The sequence below is a fragment of the Anolis carolinensis genome, chromosome 3, assembly GCF_035594765.1.
Source record: "Anolis carolinensis isolate JA03-04 chromosome 3, rAnoCar3.1.pri, whole genome shotgun sequence".
NCBI lineage: Eukaryota > Metazoa > Chordata > Lepidosauria > Squamata > Dactyloidae > Anolis > Anolis carolinensis.
Genome location: NC_085843.1, coordinates 14,483,978 through 14,499,939, shown reverse-complemented (window position 1 = coordinate 14,499,939; position 15,962 = coordinate 14,483,978). Strand labels below are relative to the sequence as shown.

Here is a 15,962-nt window from a genome sequence, read left to right as displayed (position 1 = left end):
AGAAGCCATTGAAATTCACAAGCATGTGGGCAGCTTCAACAGAAAGGAGGAAACCATGAAAATGAACAAAATCTGGCTACCAGTATTTAAAAACTCAAAAATCAGAACAGTAAATAAGAAGCAACACTCTGAAAACGAGTTCCAGATAGGGGCAGCTAATGACTCTGAACAAAGGATGCCCCCAAGCAGGAGATGAACCTTTCCAATGCTAATTAAGGTGATTAACTGCAACATTCACGCTGGCTTCCAACTGACAGAGTTCTTCTCACAACCTGGACTCTCTGGAACATGGCCATACATACAACAACCCTGTGATCCCAGCCATGAAAGCCTTCGACAAGACATCCTAGCTGTTTATCACTAGCTTGATGGACCAAGTAGAAAATGTGCACTTAAGCTGCCATCACAACTGAAACAACCAGCTAATCTCTTAAAATCAGCACCTCGCAAAATCCTTCATTCACAATAAGTAAATAAGTGAATACACTTTTCAGTGGATAATGACCAAATTGTGTCAGGTTTATGCCATTGGTCCTTTGCCAACTTTCTTTTGATGAAAGGGGCCATCACAGAACTAGTGGATGTGTCTTGGCTCCACTACGTCGAGCTCCACATCAGGAAAATGACTAGGGTTAGATCAAGACCCCCCTCTATAGATATATGGTTTGTCCCAAAAGGAATGATAACGCTTTAAAAAATATGGAACATACCTGCAATTACAGTTTATTCTCTTGAAAATAGGCTCCTTGTAATTGGATATTGTACTTCCAGTGTTGTTGGAGGAGGTATTCACTTGCGATGTTAGCACTTTGCTACAAAGATGCGGACTCAACTGACGAAGGTAAAATTGTATGCCTGGGTTCCCCATCTCAACCCCCACTTTCCTTTCCTGGACCATATGCGTTGCACACAAAAAGTCTCATTACTTCTGGAACAAATCATGTATATATATAGAGAGAGAGAGAGAGAGTGTGTGTATATATATATTATAAATCATACATAGAGAGGGGAGGAGATTGATGTGGAATTATGAATACCCTCCTCCAGTCCCCCTTTCTTATCCAATGCTCCTTTATAGAGAATAGGTTATGTCCAAATCTCTCATAAACGCCACAAAAACAGCATCACTTGAGTGCTCAGGAATCTGGGCTACTAGATACTATAGTTAGCCTTACTTCCGCACGCTTTGTCCTTCTTAGTCACTGAATGGTTGCTTCTTAGGTGTTGAATACTTGATCCAAGAGCATCTGAAATGCTTCACACATGGAAGCAAGAGCCTTGGGTGAACCCTTGCCCTGGGACAAGGGATTCCTGTAATGGGAATATGAGAACATGGGACCAAGCAGCTTTTTCCCCAATAACCTGTGGAGCACAGCCTCACGAGAAATATATTTTCCCTTAGTTTTTGCAACCAGAAGTAACTAGGGTCTCTTCTGATTTAGGTCACTCTCCCAAGACATTTTTGCTCAAGGACAGTTAGGGTTGTTTTGCAGTCCTCCAGATGCTGATGACAATTGCAGCCTGAGAAAAATGTCCATGCCTGCTTTACAGGAGAAAAGCAGCCCTTTTGATTCAAATGTATGTGATTATGAGGACGTTATGTGGTGTCAGAAAAGGATGGGCTCTACATTGCCCATTTCTCTCTCTGTAAATAGTACACTTTGCAAGAGCCTTGGACTTTTCTGAGTGGTCAGTTTCTTCTGGCTGAGACTTCCTACTAGTTTCTCCAGTCCTCACATATTCACTTTGATTTCTCTTAACATCTTATGACTGCTTAGTTTTTTAAATAAATGGGGTGAAAGACTAAACAATGGCATAGGATATTTGGGCCCTTAGGCATAGCAGTGGTTTCATCTCATGTTCTACTGTTGGCTAATTTGCATAATCTTTTCAACGAAGTTTGACTAACAGGCTCTCCCAGCAGCCATTTGAATTGAAGCACATTTATTGTCGAAGGCTTTCATGGACGGAATCACTGGGTTGCTGTGAGTCTTTCGGGCTGTATGGCCATGTTCCAGAAGTTTTCTCTCCTGACGTTTCCTCCTCTCCCCTCACTTCTTTTTGCAATATTAGAACCACGTCCTCACGAGCATCAAGTCATTGTTATTTCACTCTTGTAATGGCGAGAGGTTGCATCTAGAAATGTGGGCTGCTCATTCATCAAGCTCATTCTGTGGCCCTGGACCATTCACTCTCGAGAGACAAAACATTCATGTGTGTTTAGAATCATAGAATCTATAGACTTGGAAGAAACCACAAGGACCATCCAATCCCATTCTGTCATGCAGGAATTCATATTCAGAGCACTCCTGACAGATAGCCATCTGTGTTGTTGTGTTCTGGCTTTCATGGCCGGAATCACTGGGTTGCTGAGAGTTTTCCAGGCTGTATGGCTATGTTCCAGAAGCATTCTGTCCTGATGTTTTGCCCACATCTCAGGCAAGCATCCTCAGAGGTTTGTGAGATCTGTTGGAAACTAGGGGAGGTTTATATATTTGGAAGGTTCAGGGTGGGAGAAAGAAAGAATTCTTGTCTGTTGGAGGCAAGGGTGAATGTTGCAATTATCACCTTGATTAGCACTGAAAAGCCTTGCAGCTTCAAGGCCTGGCTGATTCCTGCCTGGGGGAATCCTTTGTTGGGAGGTGTTAGCTGGCCCTGATTGTTTTGTGTCTGGAATTCCCCTGTTTGCAGAATGTCGTTCTTTAAAACCAGGACATTAAATAAAGAATGTGGGTGAAACGTCAGGAGAGATCGCTTTTGGAACATCGCCATACAGCCCGGAAACACACAGCAATCCAGATAGCCATCTGTCCCTCAACCCAGATAGCCATCTGTCCCCAGGTGATCAAGTAGTGAAAGTCCCTGTTGGGTCACACCACTTTGCTTCTAGGTTTCATATTCTGCATTTTCTGATTGTGATTGCCCTTTGGAAGGTAAGCACCAGCTTTAATTTACAATATGATTGCTGAGGCACGCATCAAATCCCACTGAGAGGGGAAAAATGGGCTTATAACAAGAAATGCATGTTTCCTTTAACACTTAGTTTGGATCTTAGAATTATGTATTTCCAAGCACTAAGGCATGCAGTGTGTGTGTGTGGGGGGGGGGGGGGGGAGATAGGAAAGATAGATTTTTAAAAAGAGCATATTCAGTTTTTTAACTTTCAATTTGAGAAAGAATGGAGACAGAAATGCAAACAGGAAACAGGAATAGCTAGGTTGGCTCTGGGACAACTGCCGGAATTGGAGAAATGCTTGCACTAGCTATGTAAATGTCAGAGTGCAGCTGCCTAACCTAAACAGACACAGCCTCATAGCTGAGTAATATCAGTGGGTTGCTGTGAGTTTTCCGGGCTGCATGGCCATGTTCCAGAAGCTCTCTCTCCTGACGTTTCACTCACATCTATGGCAGGCATCCTCAGAGGTTGTGAGGTCTGTTGGAAAATAGGCAAGTGGGGTTTATATATCTGTGGAATGTCCAGGGTGAGACCGAAAAACTCACAGCAACCCAGAGATTTCAGCCGTGAAAGCCTTCGACAACACAATACCATCAGTATTTCTAGAAACATACAGACAGGCAAAGGACTCTTGTCACACCCTGGACTCTCCACAGATATATATATATTCCTTCCTTGCCTAGTTTATCCATGCCTCACAACCTCTGAGGATGCCTGCCATAGATGTGGGTGAAACATCAGGAGAGAATACTTCTGGAACATGGCCACACAGCTCGAAAGACATACAACAACCCAACACCATACAGGCAGGCAGCCACTCACTAAGGTTAGATACCATCCTGAAGTGAGGAGTAGGTAAAAAGCAACAGGTTTGTTTCAAAATTTTGGAAGACTATTGATAAATTAGGATGTGATTGTTCAGTCAGGAGTCCCTGGTGGTGCAACAGGTTAAACTGCTGAGCTGCTGAACTTGCTGACTAAAAGGTCGGCGGTTCGAATCTGGGTAGCGGAGTGAGCTCCCGCTATTAGCCCCAGCTTCTGCCAACCTAGCAGTTCAATAACATGCAAATATGAGTAGATTAATAGATACCGCTTCTGCAGGAAGGTAACAGCACTCCATGCAGTCATGCCGGTCACATGACCTTGGAGGTGTCTACGGACAACACCGGCTCTTCGGCTTAGAAATGGAGATGAGCACCAAACCCCCAGAGTCAGACACGACTAGACTTAATGTCAGGGGAAAACTTTACCTTGTTCAGTCACTCAGTGCATTGTAAGCCTCTAGGAACTGAGGGTCAGTGGCCACATTTTAGTCTTCTAGCAAAACTAGTATTATCCCATTCAGACCCTCTCCTGGGCAAAAGATCCTCACCTTGAAATCCTTGCTGTCTTCATACAGAATTGGGGGGAGAAAGCTATAGGCGGCATCTCCTCGCAGATACACTACATCGTCTTCTTCTATTTCTTCATCCTCTTTGTCTGGCTCATATTTCTCCTCGCTTGGTTTGTCCTCCACAGCAAGCACGAATTCAGATGCTGATTCTGTAAATTGGGGGGTAAACGTAGAAGGGGTTATCTTTGCTGCAGGCAACATAGAGGGGTTCTGGGGGGTCGCCATCCTCACTTGCTTTTAAATTCCCTCTCTTGTAGATGACTCTAATCTTATTCTTCGCATCAGCTCATCCTAGTACAGGATAATCAAAGCAAGGTGCAGATATGGGAAGTAATATTTCCCTTATGTTGATGGTTATTTACCAAAGTAGTGTTTCTTTACTTTTAATCATACAGTTAAAGAACAATAACCCATCTATATGGGCCCCTGGTGGCACAGTGCGTTAAAGCACTGAGCTGCTTAACTTGCAGACCAAAATGTCCCAGGTTCAAATCCCGGGAGCAGAATTAGCCCCAGCTCCTGCTAACCTAGCAGTTTGAAAACATGAAAATGTGAGTAGATCAATAGTTGTCGCTCCGGCAGGAAGGTAACAGCGCTCCATGCAGTCATGCTGGCCACATGACCTTGGAGGTGTCTACGGACAACGCCGGCTCTTCGGCTTAGAAATGAAGATGAGCACCATTTGGTCACGACTGGACTTAACGTCAGGGGAAAACCTTTACCTTTACATTAACCCATCTATAGAGACCTGTTCTCTCCTCGGCTTGAGGTTTTGCCTAGGATTTTCCAAAGCACTGATTCTCTCAACATCTGGCCCTTCAGATTTTTATACTACATCACCCATAATTCCTAAGGGGAACAGAGCAATGGTTCCAAAAGCAGCAGCAACACAGATGGCATGGTATAAGGGCACATATATTCCTTACTGTTTTGAAAATAACATCCTGCTTCTTCAAAAAAAAATCAACTTAGGCAATCAAACCAAACTACGATAGCTTTTTTAGCTGGTAAATAATGAGTTTATCTGTATAGGTCTCTCAATTCTTAACATCTTCCCCAAAATTACAGTTTCTATATCCCTTTCATGGCACATGAGAGAACTAATCAATCCTGAAACTATTTTATGGTGCAATAGAGTGGTGAAGTTGAATCATAAAATTCAGCATAAACACTCTCAGGCTGGCCATTTGTTTTCTAAGTGCCCACTTTATTGATCTTCAACTGCACAGATAGTTTAGAAACTATGGTTAAGTTACTAATGTTCGTTCCCACAGCCTGTTAGGGAGGGGAGAGACTGTGTGGCGCAACTCATTTGCACAATATGCTATCTTTTTCATCATGGCCTCAGTACAACTCAACATTAATCTATTTTATATTGAGTGCTACAAAGTGGAGTTATATCTGGGCTACCACCACCCATTTCACCTCTTCTGACTCTGAGAAATCCTATCAGCAAGACTTGGACCATGATCTACCGGGAAGATGGATAAAAGAAAAGGTTTGGTGCATTGGGGCATGCACATTTCTCTTTGTAGTCATTACGTTGACCTTCAGAATAACACAGCAGAGAAAAATTCCACAAAGCTTCAGAATATTTGTGATAGAGTGCCTCAGAAAGTGAAGACCTGCTACTATGTTGTGTGTTTTCATAATTTCTGATTTGTGGCAACCCTATTATAGAACCTTGGCAAGGTTTGTTCAAAGAAGATTCACCACTGCTCTCCTCTCTGCATGATGTAACCCACTGGGTTTTCACTACTAAAGGGCTTCAACCCAAGTCCATGCTAGCTCTCATATGCCAGTATGCTCAGCTCAACATCTTATTGTTGGTTCCAGTTAGAGTAAATCCACTGAAACAGTTGCTGAAGGAGTATGCCAATACGTACAGAAATCCTATTTAACAGTGGATTTACTCTAATTGGATCGGCAATCAACCAGAGAAGGCAAAAAGATTGGGAATGTGTAGTTTTTCAGGTGTTTATATTTATTTGGACTCACATCAGCCCAACCAGCATAGTCAGGGATGATGGGAATTGTAGTACACCACCAAAAGCCACAGATCCAATCTTGTCCTTCCCTAATATAGATATCAGTCTATCAGATTTTATTTACTTCCTAGGCGGATACATTTTTCTCAGGTTCAGAAAGAGTGGGGGGAGCTACCAGAGGTTTTGGGGATCCGTCCATATTTTCCGGTTCAGACATCCCTTTAGCCTAAACCAAGCATGGGCAAACCGTTTTGCCTTGGGGGCTGCATTGTGGGCTGGTCCAGGAAAGAGGGTAGCCAGGCACATGCTGGGAGGGACGGACCCAGGAGGGGAAAGGCCTGGGAGATAGTGGGGCCAGGATGGGATACGTCATTCTCAGGTTGTCCTCCTGGCATAAGGACAGGCTGCTCACTGCAAACGAGACCTGTGGCAACTGACCCGATCTTCCTCCCCAGGACTCCTCCCTTGATCTTCAGGCTGTCCTCTCGGCATTACGCCAGGAGGAGGGCAAGACTGGTGACGTCCAAGATCGCTCCGGAGAGATCTCAACCACTGTGTGCCTTCCTCAAGCCATCCTCCTGGTATAAAGACAGGGCTGCTCACATTGCCCTTATGCCGGGAGGAGGGTAAGACACACAGTGGCTGAGAGCACTCCAGAGCGCTCTCAGCTGCTATGTGTCCTCCTCCCCATCCGTTCTCCTAGAGCGTTTCCATCAGTGTTGCCTCAGAAAAATCCTGCAAATCTTTTGGGAAGACAGGTGGACAAATATCAGCGTGCTTGAGGAAGCAAAGACCACCAGCATTGAAGCGATGCTCCTACTCCATCAACTCTGCTGGACTGGCCACGTTGTCCGAATGCCCGATCAGCGTCTCCCAAAGCAGTTACTCTACTCCCAACTCAAGAGCGGGAAACGTAATGTTGGTGGGCAGGAAAAGAGATTTAAAGATGGGCTTAAAGCCAACCTTAAAAACTGTGGCATAGACACTGAGAACCGGGAAGCCCTGGCCCTTGAGTGCTCTAATTGGAGGTCAGCTGTGACCAGCAGTGCTGTGGAATTCAAAGAGGCACGAATGGAGAGGCTTAAGGGAGAAACGTGCCAAGAGGAAGACCCATCAAGCAAACCCTGACCGAGACCGCCTTCCACCTGGAAACCGATGTCCTCACTGCTGGAGAACATGCAGAGCAAGAATAGGTCTCTTCAGCCACCTAAGAAACCACCCACAGGACCCCATGTCTGGAAGGCCATCATCCTTGAACTAAGAGGGATCACCTAAGTAAGTAAGTAAGTAAGCGTAAGGATGTGACGGGCTGCTGCAAGTAAAATGAAGAGGGCCTGAGGTAAGTGCCTTGGGGGCCAAATCTGGCCCTTGGGCCTTAGTTTGCCCATTCCTTGCCTAAACGGTTCCTCATCTATGGCCCCAGTACAAATACATTACCTGTGAAGTCACTATGTTCCCAGTCTTTTCCAGGAATCTGTAGGCCAGCACCTTGCGTAAGAAATAACTTTCTGCAAAGTTACAAATCAGAAAAAGTAACATCAATGGGTGAAATGTTTTCTATTTAAACAGAGAACATCTTTTCTTTAAAAAATATGTTTATGCTAGCAAGTTGCATTGATCTATTGCTTGAATTATTCCTCCATGCGCTCTAACTTCTCTTAGACTCACACACAGCAGGAGCAAACTATGTATCTGCTATTTCCCTTGGGATGCTTGAGCAATGAATTCTGTTCCCCAAAGGCAAAAATGTTTCAAAGGTGACATCTTCCACATTCCCTGAACCAAAATATGGGAAAAAGGAGAAAGCCATATTTTCTTTTCCCCTGCCTGAGAACATCTTGCACCATACTGTTAATATGACTGTCAGGAGTCTCACCGGATTCCTTCCCCATCACTTTCTGGAGATCTGAACCTAGGGCCTTCTGATTGAAAAGCCTGTGCTCATGCAAAATGCATACAAGGGCTTGTAGTTGCCTCTGGCAAATCGCTAACACACTGGGGAAAACCACAAGAGCGTGATTTGTGGCTTTTTGTTTTTCTTTTCGGCAAATGGTTGGAAAAACAAGGGACTAGCTGTTCACAATCCCACCAATTTGTTTTGGGTTTGTTATGTTTAGCTTTTGTTTTTGCTATACATGTTAGAGCAGAGGTTGGAAACAGTGATTCCTTTACTAAGGAAATAATTTGTCAGAAGCTAAATGCTGTTGGAGAGAAGGTTTGAAGACAGTGAAGATTTGGGCCATTGTCCACTCTCTTGTAATGGGGCCGCGGTAGCACAGCAGTAAAAGCCACTAGCTGCAGGAAAGACTGCTGACCGGAGGGTCAACAGTTCGAAGCCACGAGGTGGGGTGAGCTCCAACTGTTAGCCCCAGCTTCTGCCAACCTAGCAGTTCAAAAGCATGCAATGTGAATAGATCAATAGGTACTGCCTCAGCGGGAAGGTAAAAGGGGGTCCTATGCAGACATGCCGGCAAAACGGATTGGAGATGTTTATGGACAGCAGGTTCCTTTGGCATGGAAAACAGAACAAAAGCACCTCCCCATGGCTGGAAGTTGAGCGTGGCCTCCAGACGCCAGAAATGAAAAAAGGTGAAGCCCTTTACATTATCTGTGTTATTGTATGTCATTGCTCATGAAAAAAGGCATTGATTGTTTGCCTTATATGCACTGTAATCTGCTCTGAGTTTCTCCAGAGAGATAAAACGGAATATTTAAAAAGTGTATAATTAATATTATTCTGTCATTCTTTTTTTTCACTGTGAGAAAGGGAGCAAGGGCTGGGCTGTGGCGCAACTGGTTAGTAGCCAGCTGCAATAAATCATTACTGACCGAAAGATCATGGGATCGAAGCCCAGGTCAGATTGAGCTCCCGGCCGTTAATAGCCTAGCTCACTGTCCACAAAAAGCTGTTGTATCTGTTGAGTAGAAAATTCTAGATACCACTTATGCAGGGAGGCTAATTTAACTTAATTTACGACACCATAAAATCTGCCAGCAGCATGCGGCAAGGAATGAGGAAGTACTACCATCAAGGACTCGGCATCACAGTGGATGATGAAGCAGCAGCTCCCCCTGTGGCTGGAATTGAGCATACCCTCATGGAAAAATGTTAAATTGCCTCAGGGTCTGTCTATCACCATTTGGGCTCTCTACAAATGCCGCCACGGAAGACAGACAGGCCTGAAAGACCAGGAACACACAGCAAGGAGAAACGCTGCAGCACCAGAACAAATAGACTTCAGCTGCCCTGCCCCAATCTTTTGATGTTTTTGGATTAAAGCCCCCTAAATTGCAAATTCCAAAAAGCCTGGAGCACAGAAGATCGGGCCCTTCATTGCCGTTTTCTCCACATGTTAGAAACCTGAACCGCATTTGCAGGTTTGGCGGCATGGCCAAAGGTGGGAAATCAAAGGAGCTCACTAAGTTTTGGGTGAGAGATTGCCTTTTTGAAATAACGATAGTAGGACGTGCCATTCTGTTTCCCGGTGGAACCCTTTTGTTTGGGAAACGTAGCAGTCTAAATGCCGCGGATCACGGAATTTCGATTGGAGAAAATGTTTTCTGCAATATTTCAGAAATCTGAGCTAATTTGCAGGACTTGAGTCAAGGTAGGGATTTCAGTAGGTCTTCAGTGCTTTGGTTCTGGTAGGCAGGGGAGCCGTGTTAAGGCCAGGCAGCAGAAAAGAAAGTCAGCTTGGACTCTTCCTTGAAAGGAAGCGAGATCTGGGATGGAGGCAAAAAGCCTACAGCACCCGGTATTCCCAGGCGGTCTCCCATCCAAGTACTAACCAGGCCCGACCCTGCTTAGCTTCCGAGATCAGACGAGATCGGGCGTGTTCAGGGTGGTATGGCCGTAGGCAGATGTGCTGCTCGCTTTTGCTCTCTTAGATTCGAACAAGCTCTGCCACTTCAACTCAAAACAGCACCATCTATTGGTGATTGACACTAAGATGCTTCTCCTTCTCCTCCTCCTCCTCTTCCACCTCACATACACCCGAATGCCAAGAATTCATGATGAACAGACACTCAACAATTGTCCCTACCACCTTCATCTATTCCTGAGCCACTGTTTCCATTTCCCACCCTTTGCCTAACCAAGACTTTAGACTTTGGCCTCTATGCGAATCTCTCTGCTGGAGACAGGCAGACCTCAAAGATCTGGGACACCCGGCAAGGAGAGACATTGCAGTCCAACAACAAAAGGACTTCAGCTGCCTTGCCCCAACCTTTTTATGCTCTCGAACTAACAGGAATTCCAACGCCCTAAGCACAGAAGATCGAGCCCTTCATTGCCATTTTCTACATCGTTTAGAAACCTGAACTGCGTTTCCAGGTTTGGCAGCATGGTCAAAGGCGGGTACATCCATGGAGCTCCTTAAGTGCTGTCTGGGAGACCTGAACGGCCTGTTTGTAATAATGGGGGCCGCTGTAATGTTACTTTGCGCACCCGAGGTCTCGGATAACAGGACGTGTCAGTCTCTCCCCTGTCTGGCACAGGCCTTTCTCAAACACAGGCCTTTTGCAACTTAGGTCAATCAAAACATATTGGACTTGTAGTCATTACAAGTGTCTTTGAAAATTCTATTTTTAAACCCATGTCCCCCTCAATAGAACCCTTTTTCCTTGGCAAACGCATCAGTCCAAAAGCACCGAATCAGTGAAATTCCGTTGTAGACAAAGTTTTCTCCAACTTCAGAAACCTGAGCAAATTCGCAGAACTCGAGTCGGTGTCAACAACCTTAATGAGCAGGAAGAGAGGCCACGATTGCAGTTCCTTCACATGTGAAAAAGTGAGTGGAAAAGGAAAAACTCAAGGGAAGGGATTCTTCAGAAGAACTTGGCTGCTCTCTTTCCGATGGGCAAAAGAGCTGTGTTCTAAGGCCAGGCAGCAGAAAAGAAAGTTAGCTTGGACTCTTGCTTGAAGAAACGGCAAGGGAATGGAGAAAGGAGATGGAGGCAAAAAAAAAGCCTACAGCACCCGGTATTCCCAGGCGGTCTCCCATCCAAGTACTAACCAGGCCCGACCCTGCTTAGCTTCCGAGATCAGACGAGATCGGGCGTGTTCAGGGTGGTATGGCCGTAGGCAGATATGCTGCTCGCTTTCACTCTCTTAGATTCGAACAACTTCCGCCACTTCATCTCAAAACAGCATCATCTATTGGCCACTGACACAAAGGCCCATCACCACCACCACTTCCTCCTCTTCTTCCTCTTCTTCTTCTTCCTCCTCCTCCTCCTCCTCCTCCTCCTCCTCCTCCTCCTCCTTGCTACAAGAGACATACACCAGCACACACATGCATCCGAATGCCTAGAAAGGATGCTGAGCAATCACTGCACCCTATTCCCACCTTCAGCTGGCCCGGAGGAACCATTTCCCACCCTGTGTCCGCCCAAGACCTTCCCATTTGGGCTCTCTGCAAATGCCGCCGCGGAAGACAGACAGGCCTCAAAGACCAGAAACACACAGCAAGGAGAAATGCTGCAGCACCAGAACAAAAAGGCTTCAGCGACCTTGCCCCATTTTTTTCATGTTTTCGGATTAAAGCTCCCTAACTCTGAAATTCCAAAAGCCCTGGAGCACAGAAGATCGGGCCTTTCAATGCCGTTTTCTCCACGTGTTAGACACCTGAACCGCATTTGCAGGATTGGCAGCCTGGCCAAAGGTGGGAAATCTAAGAAGCTTACTAAGTTTTGGGTGAGAGAGCTGAATTGCCTTTTTGAAATAACAATAGTAGGACATGTCATTCTGTTTCCCGGTGGAACCCTTTTGTTTGGGGAACGTAGCAGTCTAAAGGCCGCGGATCATGGAATTTCGATTGGAGAAAATGTTTTCTGCAATTTTTAGAAATCTGAGCTAATTTGCAGGACGTGAGTCTGCATCTAGGTATTTGAGTAGGTTTCAGAAATCTGAGCTAATTTGCAGGACGTGAGTCTGCATCTAGGTATTTCATTAGGTCTTCAGTGCTTTGGTTCTGGTAGGCAGGAGAGCTGGGCGCTAAGGTCAGGCAGCAGAAAAGAAAGTCAGCTTATACCCTTCCTTGAAGGAACCGAGATCTGCGATGGAGGCAAAAAAAGCCTACAGCACCCGGTATTCCCAGGCGGTCTCCCATCCAAGTACTAACCAGGCCCGACCCTGCTTAGCTTCCGAGATCAGACGAGATCGGGCGTGTTCAGGGTGGTATGGCCGTAGGCAGATGGGCTGCTCGCTTTTGCTCTCTTAGATTCGAACAACTTCCGCCACTTCAACCCAAAAGAGCTCCATCTATTGGTGACTGATACTGATGCTTCTCCTCCTCCTCTTCTTTCTCAAACTCCTCCTCCACCACCACCTTGCTACTAGACATACACCAGCACATACATATACCCAAATGCCTAGAAAGGATGCTCACCAAACACTGCACACTATTCCCAGCATCAGCTGGCTCTGAGGCACTGTGCCCATTTCCCATCCTGTGTCCGCCCAAGACCTTGCGTTGTATGTCTAATAATGGCATTAAATGTTTGCCATGTATATGTGCATTGAAATCTGCCCTGAGTGCCCTTCGGGGCGAGAAGGGCGGAATATAAATTGTGTAAATAAATAAATAAATTGCTTTTGCAGCAACCTCAACTTGAGAAGGCTTTTAGAATTAAGTTGGAGGACATATGTTGCCCATCCTGTCATACATACACCGTTCCTGAATTGGCTTCCACTTATTAATAGAATGTGCGTCAGAGTCATGGGTCTTGGGAAGAAGATTTTTAAAATTATTGTTTTTGTTGTTAACTGGATTATTAGTTGCTAAGGAAGTGCTCTACCACTGACCCCATGATTTCTTCCTTAAAGGAATAGTAAAATGGTACTGGAGGAGAGGGAATCAAATGGTCCTCCAGATGCTGCTTATCCACAACACTCAGCTCTTCTCACTATGGCAATTTTGGTGAGAGTTGAAGTCCAGAAGCCTATGGAAGGCAATGTTATTTCTGTTCCTATATGAGTGCACTGCCAAAGGCAAGAAGTATTTTATGCCCACATTTACTTGCAATAGGACCGTATTATTGTTTGAAAAGGTGGACTACCTGCATACATTTCCGTAACGGTAGTTACTACAGTAGAGTCTCGTTTATCTAACATAAAAGGGCCAGCAGAATGTTGGATAAGCGAAAATGTTGGATAATAAGGAGGAATCAAGGAAAAGCCTATTAAACGTCAAATTACCTTATGATTTTACAAATTAAGCACCCAAACATCATGTTTTACAACAAACCGACAGAAAAAGCAATTTAATACATGGCAACGTTATGTAGTAATCACTGTATTTATGAATTTAGCACCAAAACATTGCAATTTATTGAAAGCATTGACTACAAAAATATAGACTATTGAAAGGCACCGAGATCTGCGATGGAGACAAAAAAGCTTACAGCACCCGGTATTCCCAGGCGGTCTCCCATCCAAGTACTAACCAGGCCCGACCCTGCTTAGCTTCCGAGATCAGACGAGATTGGGCGTGTTCAGGGTGGTATGGCCATAGGCAGACAGACTGCCCGCTTTCCCTCTCTTAGATTCGAACAGCCTCTGCCACTTCATCTCAAAACAGCACCATCTATTGGTCACTGACACAGAGGCCCACCACCTTCTCCTCCTCCTCCTCCTTGCTACAAGAGACATACACCAGCACACACATGCATCCGAATGCCTAGAAAGGATGCTGAGCAATCACTGCACACTATTCCCAGCTTCAGCGGGCCCGGAGGCACTGTGCCCATTTCCCCACCCTGTGTCTGCCCACGACCTTACCATCTGGGCTCTCTGAAAATGCCGCCGCGGAAGACAGACAGGCCTGAAAGACCAGGAACACACAGCAAGGAGAAATGCTGCAGCACCACAACAAAAAGACTTCAGCTGCCCTGCCCCAATCTTTTCATGTTTTCAGATTAAAGCCCCCTAAATTTGAAATTCCAAAAGCCCTGGAACACAGAAGATCGGGCCCTTCATTGCCGTTTTCTCCACGTGTTAGACACCTGAACCGCATTTGCAGGTTTGGCGGCATGGCCAAAGGTGGGAAATCCAAGGAGCTTAGTAAGTTTTGGGCGAGAGAGCTGAATTGCCTTTTTGAAATAACGATAGTAGGACGTGTCATTCTGTTTCCCGGTGTAACCCTTTTGTTTGGGAAACGTAGCAGTCTAAAAGCCCCGGATCACTGAATTACAATATTTTCTGCAATTTTCAGAAATCTGAGCTAATTTGCAGGACGTGAGTCTGCGTCAAGGTAGGTATTTCAGTAGGACTTCTTTGCTTTGGTTCCGGTAGGCAGGAGAGCTGGGCGCTAAGGCCAGGCAGCAGAAAGGAAAGTCAGCTTAGACCCTTCCTTGAAGGAACCGAGATCTGCGATGGAGGCAAAAAAAGCCTACAGCACCCGGTATTCCCAGGCGGTCTCCCATCCAAGTACTAACCAGGCCCGACCCTGCTTAGCTTCCGAGATCAGACGAGATCGGGCGTGTTCAGGGTGGTATGGCCGTAGGCAGATGTGCTGCTCGCTTTCCCTCTCTTAGATTTGAACAACTTCCACCACTTCATCTCAAAACAGCACCATCTGTTGGTCACTGACACTGAGCACCTCCTCCTCTTCTTTCTCAAACTTTCCTCCACCACCACCTTTCTACTAGAGACATACACCAGCGCACACATACACCCGAATGCCTAGAAAGGACGCTGACCAAACACTGCACACTATTCCCAGCTTCAGCTGGCCCTGAGGCACTGTGCCCATTTCCCACCCTGTGTCCGCCCAAGACCTTGCGTTGTATGTCTAATAATGGCATTAAATGTTTGCCATGTATATGTGGATTGCAATCTGCCCTGAGTGCTTTTCGGGGCGAGAAGGGCAGAATATAAATTGTGTAAATAAATAAATACATTGCTTTTGCAGCAACCTCAACTTGAGACGGCTTTTAGAATTAAGTTGAAGGACATGTTGCCCATCCTGCCATACATACATTAAGCTCCAAAACCTCATGTTTTACAACAAATCGACAGAAAAAGCAGTTCAATGCATGGTAATGTTATGTAGTAATCACTATGTTTATGAATTTAATAATAATAATAATAAATAAAACTTTATTTATATCCCGCCACCATCTCCCCATGGGGACTCGGGGCGGCTTACATGGGGCAGTGGCCCAAACAACATAACAAAATATAAGCAACACAATACAATCACAATATAAAAAGATAAAACAATAATACAATATATCAATATAAACAACAATACAAGATAAAAAATTTCATTTAAAACACATAAATGGTAAGACCGTAATAAAAACAGGATAATTTATTAAAAACCCACTGGGGCTGATGAATTAATGATTAATTAATTAAAATAATTAATTAATTAAAACATTGCAATTTATTGAAAGCATTGACTACAAAAACATAGACTATTGAAAGGCAGGCTGCGTTGGATACTACAGAATGTTGGATAAGCGAAGGTTGGATAAACGAGACTCTACTGTAATTATAATTCACCCTCTAGTGCAGTGGTTCTCAACCTGGGGTCCCCAGATGTTTTTTTTGCCTACAACTCCCAGAAATCCCAGCCAGTTTATCAGCTGTTATGATTTCTAGGAGTTGTAAGGCCAAAAA

At 45.0% G+C, this 15,962-nt stretch overlaps 1 protein-coding gene and 5 non-coding genes across 6 annotated transcripts in view; all 6 read right to left on the bottom strand.

Annotated features, from left to right (window-relative positions):
• Window positions 1–1,257: 1,257 nt before the first annotated feature.
• Window positions 1,258–15,962, bottom strand: part of ccdc83 (coiled-coil domain containing 83) — a 35,627-nt gene continuing 20,922 nt past the window's right edge. Inside the window, exons 9-11 of the mRNA XM_062974341.1 lie at window positions 7,775–7,845; window positions 4,329–4,498; window positions 1,258–1,311 (exon numbers count right to left, since the gene is read on the bottom strand). Coding sequence (XP_062830411.1) covers window positions 1,258–1,311; window positions 4,329–4,498; window positions 7,775–7,845 — 295 coding nt within the window. The remainder of the gene's footprint in view (window positions 1,312–4,328; window positions 4,499–7,774; window positions 7,846–15,962) is intronic.
• Window positions 10,078–10,196, bottom strand: LOC134298178 (5S ribosomal RNA). Its single transcript, XR_010005127.1, has one exon. It is a non-coding gene; the product is annotated as a 5S ribosomal RNA (ribosomal RNA).
• LOC134298122 (5S ribosomal RNA) lies at window positions 11,304–11,422 on the bottom strand. Its single transcript, XR_010005083.1, has one exon. It is a non-coding gene; the product is annotated as a 5S ribosomal RNA (ribosomal RNA).
• LOC134298114 (5S ribosomal RNA) lies at window positions 12,411–12,529 on the bottom strand. Its single transcript, XR_010005080.1, has one exon. It is a non-coding gene; the product is annotated as a 5S ribosomal RNA (ribosomal RNA).
• Window positions 13,735–13,853, bottom strand: LOC134298179 (5S ribosomal RNA). Its single transcript, XR_010005128.1, has one exon. It is a non-coding gene; the product is annotated as a 5S ribosomal RNA (ribosomal RNA).
• Window positions 14,725–14,843, bottom strand: LOC134298103 (5S ribosomal RNA). The gene has a single exon (XR_010005079.1). It is a non-coding gene; the product is annotated as a 5S ribosomal RNA (ribosomal RNA).